The following is a 13,490-nucleotide window of genomic DNA, read 5'->3' as shown; positions in this document are numbered from 1 at the left end:
GGTCGTATTCCATAACCTCTTCCGCTTCCAGCCCCCTTTCTGAGGCGGGTCGTTGGGAAGCTCCGCGGCCTCTGTTCGCTCGTGGAGCGGGAATCGGGCGTTGGAGAGTAGGAAATGGAGCAAGGGTTGGACGCCGTAGTTGAAGCGGAGGTCTTTGCACAGGCCGGTAGGGGCATTGTGCTGCAAAGTGACCGGCTTGTCCGCATTGCAAACACAGCCCTTGTTGCCATCTAGCATCTCTCGCTCCACGAGTGGCGTATCCAGCTCCCCGTCCTCCCCTCTGTAAAGTTAAGGGTCTTCTTTGTCCCGTTTGTTGTTGTTGTTCAACCAAACGGACTTCCAAAATGCGATTTTCAACTTCACATGCAAGCTGGATCCAACCTAATAACGTAGGAGGATTGTCCTGCATAAGGGCTCTGTCCAGAAGTCTCGGGTTTAGCCCTTGCTTGAACAGGATAATTTTGGTGGACTCCTCACACCTAGGGCATTTGGCAGCTAGTTGTCGGAATTTTGTAATATAGTCCCTTGCCGACATGCTGCCTTGTTTAATGGCTTGCAATTCTGTTCGGGCCCTGGTTTCCTCTAAGGGGTCTTCGTATTGTGCTCGAATAGCGTCCACCAACCCCTGGAGAGTATTGAGTTCGGGGGCCCCGATATTGTATAGACCTACATACCAATCCGCTGCTTTGCCTTGTAAGCGGGAGCCGAGATGCTCAATTTGACTGGCCTCGCTGCCGAAGAGGTGTCCCCACCGGTTGAAGAATTGCACCACTTGCACTAGGAAAAATCCTAGTTTGGAGGGATCCCCATCAAAAGTAGCTTCCAGTTTCACCCAGCCCATCGGGAGGTCTTGTCTCGGAGCCGGTGCTGGGTAGAAGTCCGTCGGAAGCATCAAGGGCACTTGAGGTACGAGGGGAGGTAGTTGGGGACTCGGTTGTAGCAGCGGCGCTGGTTGCACTGGCGGCGGCAACACCGGCTGAGCTGGTGGTGGCAACCTCGGCTGGGCTGGCGGTGGTGGCCTCGGCTGGGCGGGCGGTGGTCCTGGTTGGGCCGGTGGCTGTAGCAGTGGCCAGGCCGGCTGCTGCAACCTTGGTCGGGCTGGTGGTGGCAACACCGGAGGCGTCGGCAGTAGCGGTCGAGGTGGAGGTGGCCGGTGCGGTTGAGTGATGATCGGCCGCTGAGGGGCGGGTTGGTGGGGTCGTAGTGGTATAGGCCCCACCGGTTGATTCGGAGGTGGTAATACGGGTTGGTCCGGTGGCAAACGGATCGGTTGCTGCAAAGGGATTAGTTGCGGTCGAAGCGGAAGGGGCCGCAGCGGCGAAGGCCTGATGGGTGGTGGGCCGCGCGGGCTTGCCCCTCCCGGCGTCGTTACTCTGGGAAGCAGAGGCTGGTCTTGTGGCGCCGGTAGACCGTCCCTTGGGATTTGCTGAATGGGGACAACTTCTAGCGGTTGTTGTGGCAATTCCTCCCCAGGAGGAGCCGGAGGCTCTTCCGACTGATCCGGCCGGACCGTTATTGGAGAAGCGGGAGGGGGTATCACCGTCGTCTCGGTTGGACGGGTTGGCCTTTCTTCCCCTTCTCTAGGCACCTCAGCTGGAGTCTCAGCTGGAGACTCAGCTGGAGTCTCCTCGGGAGGTGGATCCCCGTCCGATCTAGGGGGTTCTGTTGGAGCTTCTCCAGGTACCTCAGCTGGAGTATCCCCGCTAGGCGGAATTTCGTCTAATCTAGGAAGTTCCGCGGGCGGTTCTCCCGGTTCTCCAGGGCAGGATTCCTCCTCTCCTGAAGGCGGCGGCTGCTGCGGAACGACCTCCACCGGATAGGAAATAACACTTTGGAGGGTAGCTATCTGTACAGCCATTTCTTCAGGTGATAGTCTCTCTCCTGCCCCCATCGCTGAGATTAGGTGAATGGCATGAGCCAAACTTTCCTCCATGTCGATCAGCCTAGCTTCCAACTGTTGCATTCGGCTTGGACCCGGTTGCCCCATCACGGAACCTCCCTCAGTTGCACTCACCGGGGAAAACGGCCCCCAAGGCGGAGGGTCTCCTTGATCGACTCGCGATCTCGCTGCTAGAATTCCTTTGGCTAGGCCCGTCACTGCCGAGATGCCGGAATCTACAGCATGGGTGCGACTTTGCATCTGCACCCAACTTTGTTCAGGAACTTCCGTTGGCTCTTTCCACGGGGCAAGTTCCGAATAATCCCAACTCAGGGCGCCGCGGCGGGATGCGTTCCCGTCCGTCTGTTCGGTCGTCCTGTTCCAAAACAGCCACGGTTGGCTGCTATCCAGCTCAGGGACAGTCTCTAGGCTTCGGCGCCCTTCCATCGACACTCGTGGATGTAGTCCACCGGCCCGGCGCTCTCTCGTTTCTCGGGGTCTGGCTCCCCACTCCGACGGGGTGGGTAACGAGATCAAGGGGAGAGCGGCCGCCGTCGGCCTTGTCCCTTCACTGCCGCGGTCGATGAGAGGCGGGGTAGAAGTCGAAGCTCCGGTCCCGGCTGGCACCGGTTCCTGAGATTCTTGGGGTTGCGCTGGTTGACTGTCGGGAGACGCATACGGATCAAACAAAGGATCCCTGTCCGGGACAACCTTGGATTCCGCTGGGCCCGACTCAGGCATGATTGGTAACAAAATGTCAGACTGTGGCTAGATAAGGCTCTTACTACAGGTTCCCCTTCACAAGCAAACAAGAGTCCATTGTTTGAATAAGGAAACTTTACTGCAGAAAAGGTCCATTATAGTCCACTGTCCTGAATAGGAGACTCAGGATGGTACACGATCATTGTTACCAATGAAGAGCAAAGCATGAGGTACAGAGTAACAATTCCCATCTGAATCAGCCTCCCCCCACAGTTCTCAAAACAACATCTTTCAGTCCTGGGAAGCTGCTCTCCTTCAAGGCCAATGCTTGGTGGAACGGTGTTAGACAAAACAGTCTCCTCCGGTGGGAATGCTGCCTGGGAACTGGTGCACCTGCGAAGAAAGCACTTAAACACTAGAAGCATTAGAAAATGGAGTCAGTACAGTTTAGATATACACTGGACCTGACAGCTGTAAGTTAGAAGTGACTTGATGATATATAACACACCGTATGTTGGGTTGAGATTCTCTCTTAAGTCGCTGAAGGGAGAAGAAAATTCATCATTGCTTCAAAGCAGGAGTTCCTAACCTTTTTGAGCCTGCAGGGACTTTTGGAATTCTGACACAGGGTAGTGGATGCAGCCGCAAAATGGCTGCCACAAAACGGCTGCTGCAGGAGGTGGAGCCAGCCGCAAAATGGCTGCCACAGTTTTCCTTGAATTGCACAGTGTAGATCCTTGTACTGTGGAAGCAGTTTCTGCCAAAGCAATGAAAAAAAAATCTGCACAGCCAGAATCCATGCTTGGCAAAAGCCCCCCCCCCCCCCGCCCCGGCTTCACCCAGTTTCTAAAAATACTTAGCGGGCCCCAGCAAAGGTGTTGGCAAGTGCAGTGGGGCCCATGGGCACCGCGTTGGGGACTCATGCTTTAAAGGAGTGATTTATCATTAGAAAAGAAACATCAACAAGAATTGCTCATCAGCAGCATGCAGTTTGGTATTGTAATTTGTACACTGTCTTTGTTGAGTCTTGTGTTTGAATTGTACCCCTTGTTGTAGTGGTAACTAATTTTGGCATGGTTTATTTCTTGTCCTGTTACTGCTTTGAAAATTTTTTGTGTTGTCTGGCTTTGAGATAATGTGGAAGTGAAACTGATCTGTCCTGTACTGAGGCAAATAAAGGCCTCAGGTAAGTTAGACACTTTCCTTTTGATATCATTGAGAATGAAAACTGCTTGGCAGGATCATGCCCAAATTTGCCATAATGAAAGTAGCAGACCAAGTAAGATACAGTGTCAACAAGGGTATGAGCCTGAATGGAAGATTTCTTGTGTATATCTACTTTTATTTCAGAATGCCATACCAAACATTAGCTGGAAAACATTGGATTATCAAGGTGTACAAGGTGTACATTTTGATCAACTTCCTTGAAATCGGTGCTAGGTTTACTGTGCTTATTGCAACTTCACTGAAGATCAAGATAGCCTTAGAATGCTAGAAATGAAACAAGAGAACAGCAAATTCTTACGCAGATTTGACTTCCTGTGGACAGCCTGTCATGCATGCCATCTTTCGATGTGTGCGCCTCACTCAACATACTCCTGCTTCTGCTGTCTCATATAAAAAATGTGGTCAATGCATTTTAGAGTGCGTTATTCTCTTGAAACGCCAAATGTGTAGCAAGCAGATGCTAATTAAATTCAGAAGCGTTTGTTGGGATTGTAAGTGGTTATGACATTCTGCATAGTGAGGTTAAATCATGACTGTAATGGCTTTTGGCACAATGGAATTGGTCTTTATTAATGCTGAGTTGAAGTTCACTGGGTAACTTTGGGCCAGTCGCACTCACAACCTAACCTACCTCACTGGGTGGTGGTGAGCAAATGGGGTAAGGAAAAACTGTGTTGTAAGTTTGGATCCCCCATTGGAGAATAAAACAGAGTATAAAAAATTAAATACAGTGCAGTCTCAAGCAAAATTACACTCTTAAACTCATTGATGTCAGAAAACTTAGAATGGGGGTTCTGGTGAGCTTCTTTAGTGGAACTCTATTATGACGATTATGCTTTTATTTTACTGGTAATATTATTTTACGTTTTTGTAAGAGACAGAACTCTCTTATAAACATGTTATCTCTGTATTAAGAGAGAGTTGGTATTTTGTATTGTTGGAAAACTATAAATGTTTCATTGTTATATATAAATACTTTAATAAATTTTTTTTTAAAAAAACTTAGAATGGTACGTAGGGAAGACAGCAAGAAGCCAATAGAGTTGTGCCAGTGCGTGCTGACAGGAGTTGGCAGGATGGAAGAGCCCATCCTGCACTTGGGAAAAGCTGACTTGTGCTAATATGCAACAATTCAGAATACATTGAATGCCTGTTTGTTTGTTAGTTGTGTCAAACACAAGATCCAGTATGTTTTAGGATTGGCATTACGTGGGGATATATGGATGACTTGCCTTGAAGGTGGAACATTTTTTTCTTTCCTGACTGCTAGATGATGGTGGTAGTCAGTTTGGTGTAGTGGTTATGAGCGGCAGGACTCTAATCTGGTGAACTGGGTTTGATTCCCCACTCCTCTGCTTGAAGCCAGCTGGGTGACCTTGGGTCAGCCACAGCTCTCTCAGAGCTCTCTCAGCCCCAAGCACTTTATAGGGAGATTATCATGAGGATAATAATAACATACTTTGTAAACTGCTCTAAGGGGGCGTTGTTGTCCTGCAGGTGGTATACAAATGGAATGTTGTTGTTATTCCGAAGGGTTGCATCCAGTGGGCCAGGAGGGCAGCACTTATTATGCCAGGCTGTTTTCACATTGGGAATGGAGGGCAGTCTCCATACCAAATTGTCTAGAGCAGAGAATCTCTTGGCATAGAGCCCACACTGCCTGATTGTCTCTCTGGTCTCTTGGTCATATCAGACCTTCTGTTTGACACAATTAACGAGCAGGTAGGCATTCGTTGTATTCTGAATTGTTGCATCTAAGCACAAGTCAGCTTTTAGGGAGAGCAGGATGGGCTGTTCCTCTTCCTGCCTGCCATCTCCTGCCTGCATGCACACGGGCAGAACTCTCCTCCCTTCTTGCGCCCAATGACGAGGCCTTGCGGCTGGCCTCCAGCAAGCTTGAAGCTGTTCTGCTCTAAGAGGAGCAGATAGAGGGGAAGATCTCACTCCTTAGGACGAAACCATGCAGTTCTAGAACGTGCTGGTCAGGGATGCAGTTTAACATTGTGTGATGCTGTGCCAAGAGTCAAAAATGTCCGTGTGGTTTTGTGACTTATTGTGTGTATAAGACTAACATTCTGAACCATTTTTCCGTTCACTTTGGGCGAGTTTTTCCGCAGTATTTCCTTGCCACCCATATTAAAAATGCCCACTGTCACCGTGCCGTTTGGTGTTTTAGTTTTCATTGCAGACTTTATTAAAACTATAGTCGTGCGTGTTTCATATTAGCCTGAGTTGGTTTACAGTGTGTTCCTGTTTATTGTTTCAGACGCCTTTCTGGAGAGTTTAGAAACACTGTACGTGGTAAATGTTGAAAGAAATGGAAATATTATTTATACCTGGAAGGTAAGTTTAATATTTCTCTTACTTTAGAGACTGTGCTCATGAACCCATCCGTGCTCACTCTGAAGTGAATTTCACCATGTTCAGTGGGTCTTATTTCCAAGTAAGTGAGCGTAGGATTGATGCCCGCATGTTGTATCAGAGAAGAGGAAATTTGGATTTAATATGGTGAAAAGTTGGATTTAATATGGGTGATCTGTTTAACTAAGGTTCAGAGTCCTTATTATTTTGATAAGCCTGTAGTTTCCAAAACATTGACTTTAAACCCTGCCTGCAGTACTTTGTTGAGTTACACATAAAGATACTATTTTCTTTAGCATATTTTGGTATCTGAATTTTGAGTAAATTCAGTGAAATGATCTGCCTCCTGTTATCAAAATATTTAACGATATCTATCTCTGCGAATATCAGATGATCTGAAATCGATTTAGTTGAGTATTTTTCTTGCTCAAGTTTACTTCAAAGTGAATAAATTGCATTCCTTCCCACCAAAAGGCACTTGATGTAGCATACGATATGCCATAAAATCTACTAAGAAAACTCAACTAGATTTTTTTTTAAATGTGCAAAGAGAAACAACATCGATGTATTGTCTAAGGCTTTCACGGCCGGAGAACGATGGTTGTTGTGGGTTTTCCGGGCTGTATTGCTGTGGTCTTGGCATTGTAGTTCCTGACGTTTCGCCAGCAGCTGTGGCTGGCATCTTCAGAGGTATAGCACCAAATGTGCTCTCAGTGTCACAGTGGCACTGAGAGATCTCTGTCTTTTGGTGCTACACCTCTGAAGATGCCAGCCACAGCTGCTGGCGAAACGTCAGGAACTACAATGCCAAGACCACGGCAAGACAGCCCGGAAAACCCACAACAACCAACATCATCTGTTAGCCAGCCATCCAGCTGGAAATGCCTGTTAGAACAGCAAGATGATGAAGGTCACAGAAACAGACGCCTCCTGCTTCAGTGGGCTCAGCAACCCTTTGGGTAAGTGCTGCAATGGAAAGGGCCCTGAATTGTCACTTAGGAAAAAACGGGATGCAGAGTAAAGTCTCCCCTGTTGTTTCAGGAAACGGGGAAACACTTCAGTAAACTGTACATGCCCCAGATCATTTAAAGCTTTATTGCTAAATGGAAGCAGAAACTATAAAACTATCTGTTGGGGGAAGGTTTTATTACCTCTGTTTGCCTATGTTGAGGTCCCCCTCTCCTTGTCTGAATAATAAATTAAGGCTTCAGTAGGTGATCTTAGAAACAAAAAAGGTTTATTATGAGAAGTTCTCAAATAAGCTCGATGCACACTATTACTGCAGGGTGCATGCCAAAAAACAAGCAGCACTTATATTTATACCATCCCACAGGCATGATGCAAGTAAATAACAGTTGCTCATAGTACAGAGGATTATTACAAGAATATATAAACAATCAAATGAGAGTCTTACGAAGTTTGGAACATGATAGATTAACAGGTCAAGATTGTTTCTTTTCAGGTTGTGTAACATAAACTACCAGAAAGGCTCTGTGATTGTCTCTACGTTTCTGAGGAAGAACATACCAAAAGCTAAGAACAGAGCATAAAGGAAACGTGTAGCCTTCATTTGTTCTCAGAGTGCAAACTGTCTGTACACAGCAAGGCCTTCGTGTTATTACAACCAAAATACAGGATAGAATGAGGGGTGAAAAGCGCACAGGAAGAAGAGTTTTATTCAGAAGTCTTTAGTCAATTTAGATCACAAAGAGTCGCATATAAAACTCTTATATTTATATTATATATATATATATATTATATAGAGTTATATTATATTAGGGTTTGACTAGATGACCTAGAGGTCTCTTCCAAGCCAATGATTCTATGAAAACTCAGTAGAACACCCCAAAAATTCCCTAACACTATCAATAAATAGTAAAACTAACCAATTCTATTGTAGCATGAGATTTCAAGAACCACAGCTCTTTTTGTCAGTTAGTCTTAAAGGTGCTACTGGACTCTTTACTATTTTGCAGCTACAGACTAACACGGCTAACTCCTCTGGAACTATCAATAAATGAGATGGGGGGGGCGTAACTCAGACATGTGCCAGGAGATCTGGGATGGAACTCCCAGCAATTTTAAAAACAGAAGCCCTAAGTCACATTGGGATCGCTTGGGAGGGGCAGGAGCAGATGTTAAAGCCACAGTGCAGTGAAATATTGGCAAGCCTAGAAAAGTTATATTAGGGTATTGAGTGAGAGTTAAGTGTTCAAAAGTTTTTTTAAAAAATAATTTTGTGTATATCCAACTAATGTCCTTTTCAGGGAACTAGGGGACACACTTGTATTGGACTATATGATCCCAACAGTCAAACAAATGAGGTAAGCCTACAAGAGTATATATTGAGTAGAGAGCCACAATGCATCTTCAATAGACATGGATACGAACCAAAATACAAACCAAAGTTTGTCACGAACTCGGCCATTTTTTGGTTTGTGAACCGGTGGTTCGTTGGAGGGCATTTCTGATGAACCGCTATGATTTTTAAGCCGGTTCATTTTTCAGTTCATCCCTGTAGACCCCCTGGTACTGATCAATCAGTTTCCTAGGCAACGGGGGGATGGGCTTTCTGCAGACCTTTTGCTGCCCCAGAAGTGATGTATTCATGAACCAAACGAACCAGTTTGCAAACAGGGAAATTTCATGCCCGTTCATGGTTTGTGAAACATGATGAATCATGAACTGCAACGAACCGCCATTTTCCTGGTTCAGGCTCATCGCTAGTCTTCAGTATTTCCCAAATCAAGCTTTTAAATGTTTATGAAGGCTTTTGCAAAGGTGAATATTTATTATTAGCCACTTCCTCACCAAAATTAGATGCAAATTAAAAACCACATGATTACTGCTACAAAGTCTTCAAGCTAGAAGCAACCTTGCATAAACGTGTCTGTGAACCGTACCTATGAAGCCATCAGCTCCGGATTGCAGAATAGCCGTCCTGATCTCTCCAAATCACTTGCAGAAAAGGTTTTCTTCTTTATAATTTTGGCTAAAAGGCTAGTAATTTTTCAAGATTTTGCTCTAGTCATGCCACCATGGTGTAGGGGGAAGCCCTGTGCCTAGCACTTGCAAAACGAAGAGTTGCAGGAGCTGTTCCGGAAGGATCATAGCTGATAAGAAGGACTTCATATGGAAGAGATGGTGATCCTTTGAGCTGTTTTTGGCTCAGGCTGTGTTAAGGTAGCACCATGCTTTATGAGCGCCCGTGTTACATTCTCTCCAACTTCTGCCAGTAGAAGAATGGTCATGTTCTGCGCCAGCTACAGTTTTTTGAACTCTCTTCTGGAATGGGTCTGTGTACAGTGCAGTGCAGTAACCCATCAGAGGTATTTTAACGCAGCTGTTTCTTTTCCCAAAGGGATTTAGTTGGCAAACCAGGTGTAACTTTAAAAAGCCTTTGTGGATACTGCTACCATTTCAGCATTTCAGAAGCGGCACTGGTCAGAATTATCCTTGGACCTGGTCACTGGACCAGGAGAAGATGAACCTGTTTGGCTATAGAAAAATCTCCTCCTATAGCTTGAATGATCTGCCAGTTGTCACAATCTCACGTACAAGAGTCTGAGGGGTCACAAGAAGAAATGCTCCCCCATGTCAAAAACGCCCTGCGATTAAAAAAGATTAAACCACAGCAGGCAAAGAGTAGAAACTTTCTCCAATGCCGTGATAACTTTCTGTTTGCATGGAGGTTTTTTTTATGCAAAGGAGCATTCAGAACTAGAATCCTGTATCTGCAAGAGATGCAGTCCATTCTACCATCTTATTTTTACTGCTTGTGTAAACCCAGGACAGCCTCACCCGATCGTTTAGCCCTCATCCAGCCCATTCTGGCATTCGTGTACATTACTTTACAGTCAAGACAGGATCGGATGAGAATTTAAAAAATAGCGGGTGTTGTCAGCATTAAATATCGTCAGTATTAAATAGCGTATCCCTAAGGGATCAATATAAATAACAAAAATAAGAAGAAAGGGGCAGATGGTCTGTGGGGGTCTAGGTTGGTCTAGCATGCTGAGTAAGGGGTCTGTTCCTTCTGCTGTTGTAGCAAAGACGTGCTTAGCTCTGGCATGAATGAACAAGGATGTTCGTTTGAACGAGGACAGGAGAGTGCTCCTAATTTTAACCAGCTTTGTGGAGGATGAAGGGTCTGCATAACGCTGAGCGAAAAGATGAGAGTGGCAGTCTGTTTTTTAATCTTTTGAAATGTACATAGAATGACACATTTCCAAAGATGTGTCAAATGGAAGAATTTGTGTTTTGTACTATCTGTTAACCCAAGATATCTTTCAACAGCATCTGTATACTTTTGAAAAAGATCTGCATGTGATCAGCTGTTCAGTCAACAATGAAAAAACATTGCTAGGTAAGCTCATTTTCTTTCCCACTGAAGTTCTCTTGTATAATTGTCAAGACTTTGGGCGTCTTGAGAGCTTGTACTGGATAGTTCATCCTGTACCTAAGACTGCTGTCACTGTTCAATACTTGATACTATTTTGAACACACATGCTGTGTATTGTTCACCCCAGTAAGATTTGTGAAATTTAGTACTTATCATAGAAAATTTACATATTTTTTTAAAGCTGTCAGCTTTCTTCAGTCAACAAAAGAAGTAACAGCAAATCTCTTGTTTCAACCAGGTATGTAAAACATTAAGGTTCTCAAGCTGTGCGTTGTTGGACGTAACATCCAGTAAGACTATTATTGCCTTTATTTTGCTTTGTTTCATTGCAGTGTCGAAATGTCTGACCTTGCTCATTGAAATTTGCCCAATTAATAACGTGAAAGTTTTAAAAGCTGTGGATAACTGCATCAGAGTGCAAGTAAGCAAGCTTAATAAGGAAAAATTATTAGAGATTTGTACAGCTGTTCAGGTTTTGTGTTGTTGTATACCAAAGTAATTTGTTGTTATATTTGAAATTTTGTGTTTTGATTTTGACATTAAACTACCTCTCAACTATATAACAAGGAATTTACAATGTTGCATTCAAAGCAGCATTGTTGTTCTGTCCATTAGACTTACACAGTTGACCATTATCCTGTTGGACTTAATCAGCAAAGTTTTATCCTGCCGTTATCTGTGAACAATTTCCTTTTACAGTTTCTATATCCAGTTGCAGAAACACAGACTTTCCCAGAGAGTTGTCTCTTACTCATTTCAGAAGATAAATGTAAGCATGTTTTTAAATTACAGTTTAAGGGTATGTATCACAAATTGACTTCTAAGACCACCTGGAATGGTTGTTGTGGGTTTTCCGGGCTGTATTGCCGTGGTCTTGGCATTGTAGTTCCTGACGTTTCGCCAGCGGCTGTGGCTGGCATCTTCAGAGGCTGGCATCTTCAGAGGCTGGCATCTTCAGAGGTGTAGCACCACTTTTGGTGCTACACCTCTGAAGATGCCAGCCACAGCCGCTGGCGAAACGTCAGGAACTACAATGCCAAGACCACGGCAATGCAGCCCGGAAAACCCACAACAACCATCGTTCTCCGGCCGTGAAAGCCTTCGACAATACACCACCTGGAATATTAGAAATGAGTGAGGAAGTGGAGTTCGTATGCATTTCCTGTCCTGTCTCAACCCGGATTTAGGGCAGAAGAAAAGTTTGGAAACATTAGTGTTTAGGTGAAGGATGTACGTGCTTTATTTATTTAATTTTATTTTTAACCCGCCCTCCCCGCAAGCGGGCTCAGGGCGAGGTACAACATTGATTAAAATACAGCTTAAAATCAATTATAAAAACAGATAAAATACAGATAAAAACAGTTAAATGGTGTGTTTACACCTAGCTAGCTCTGGGACGATGGCGTAATTTCTAAAAGAACTTTGTGGTTCTGGGATGTTCGTGGTCTTTCCTCCACCAGCATCACCACCACTACCTCTGCCTCCTGCGGCTGCCATTGCTAGAATCTCCCAGTGTTCTTTCAAAGACCGCGAAGTTCTGTGGATAAAGCAAACTTACCTAGGCGCTGTGGCTTCCAAACAGCTTTCTTTGAAAAGCATATCCCCTCAGTTGGCTCCTTTTTTGTAACTGTTTTTGTTTTTTTCTGTTCTAATAATCATTACCAAGTGCTGGAACTCAGAGCTTCTGGATGATAATATGTAGTTCTTATACAGTCTCCTCTGCATTGAGTTGTACAGGATTATCACCACCTGCCTTGCAAGTGGCCAAGTGTGACAGTCCTGCAGACTTGTAAATTGCTGGGTATAGGAGAGTTGCTGGTTTCCGCTGACCTGCAAGAACTGTGTGGCTAGCAAGCTGTTCGTTAAAGCTCAATGAAACTTCGGAAACCGTTTGATATGGTGGCTGTGGATGCAGCTAGTTTGGTGGAGGAGGGGGAATGGAGGAGTTCCTTTTCGGCATGTGCAAGCCTTTCTGAAATATATCTCAAACACCTAAAAAGAAACCCAGTGAAACTAATTCTACTGGTAAAAAATAGGCCTTTGTCTTGAAGCTTTGTAGCCGTAAAGGTATTTTCATGGGATTTCTTGTTAGTCCTTTTCCTCGCAATAAATGGCTTTTGCTAAATTAACTGTCTATAAAAATACCTATAAAAATCAGGATCGCACTTGGACTGTGATCCTGAACAATTGATGTTCTGTTCCAAGCTTTGCGTCTCTAGCACACCGGGCCTTGAAATGGGTCATCCTATCTGCACAAGTGTGGTTTTGCAAAACTTATTCTTAATGCCTGCCTTGTACCACTTCATGCTAGGCCCGTGTGCAAAGCTGGTCATATTGAAGTGCTAATTACGTAGAAGTGAAACAAGACCTGAATTGTGTGTGTTTGAGGAAATTCTGGGGGGGAAAAGACACTGACTTTGTGTTTTGTATTATACAGATGTTGAAAAATTTGACATCAGAATTGTCAAAGAAGGACACACAGCAGTGAGTTTCTAAACCTTTTTTTTATTAATGCTTTTGTTCAGAGCTAATGATAGAGGCAAGATGGAGACAAGGGCATAGTTGTGATTTTTTGTTTAGTGATGGATATTTTCTGTAAGTGGTATTTAATCTGGCATGTCTATTAAACTGCTGGTAGGATACTCCTGTTCACTTGGAGGGAGTGTCTACATACAACCCACTGGAAAGTTTTTTTGATTATGCAGCCAAAAATCAAGAAAAACTAAGAATATTTAGTAGTAAAATAACCAATTATTAAATCAGTAATGTAAAATGTTGAATATAACGCATTTTAATATAAGTAAGTTTGGGGATGGAGGGGAGAAATATCTTTATTTTTTGCTATATATTCTGTTACCCATAATTATTTCTGGTTCTTTTATGTATTGTCTATTACTTTTTATGTACTGCCTGTTTTAA

General features: G+C 44.4%; 1 protein-coding gene across 3 annotated transcripts in view; it reads left to right on the top strand.

Annotated features, from left to right (window-relative positions):
- The window catches only part of GSAP (gamma-secretase activating protein), a 72,236-nt gene that overhangs the window by 6,644 nt on the left and 52,102 nt on the right, over positions 1 to 13,490 (top strand). For all 3 annotated transcript variants that reach the window (XM_054988314.1, XM_054988313.1, XM_054988315.1), the window contains exons 2-8: positions 6,075 to 6,151; positions 8,437 to 8,493; positions 10,466 to 10,535; positions 10,753 to 10,809; positions 10,904 to 10,992; positions 11,271 to 11,340; positions 13,009 to 13,055. In XM_054988314.1, coding sequence (XP_054844289.1) covers positions 6,075 to 6,151; positions 8,437 to 8,493; positions 10,466 to 10,535; positions 10,753 to 10,809; positions 10,904 to 10,992; positions 11,271 to 11,340; positions 13,009 to 13,055 — 467 coding nt within the window. The remainder of the gene's footprint in view (positions 1 to 6,074; positions 6,152 to 8,436; positions 8,494 to 10,465; positions 10,536 to 10,752; positions 10,810 to 10,903; positions 10,993 to 11,270; positions 11,341 to 13,008; positions 13,056 to 13,490) is intronic.

The sequence above is a fragment of the Eublepharis macularius genome, chromosome 9 (genome assembly GCF_028583425.1).
Source record: "Eublepharis macularius isolate TG4126 chromosome 9, MPM_Emac_v1.0, whole genome shotgun sequence".
Lineage (NCBI taxonomy): Eukaryota > Metazoa > Chordata > Lepidosauria > Squamata > Eublepharidae > Eublepharis > Eublepharis macularius.
Note: the sequence above shows the minus strand (reverse complement) of the source record. Positions and strands in the feature narration are given on the sequence as shown.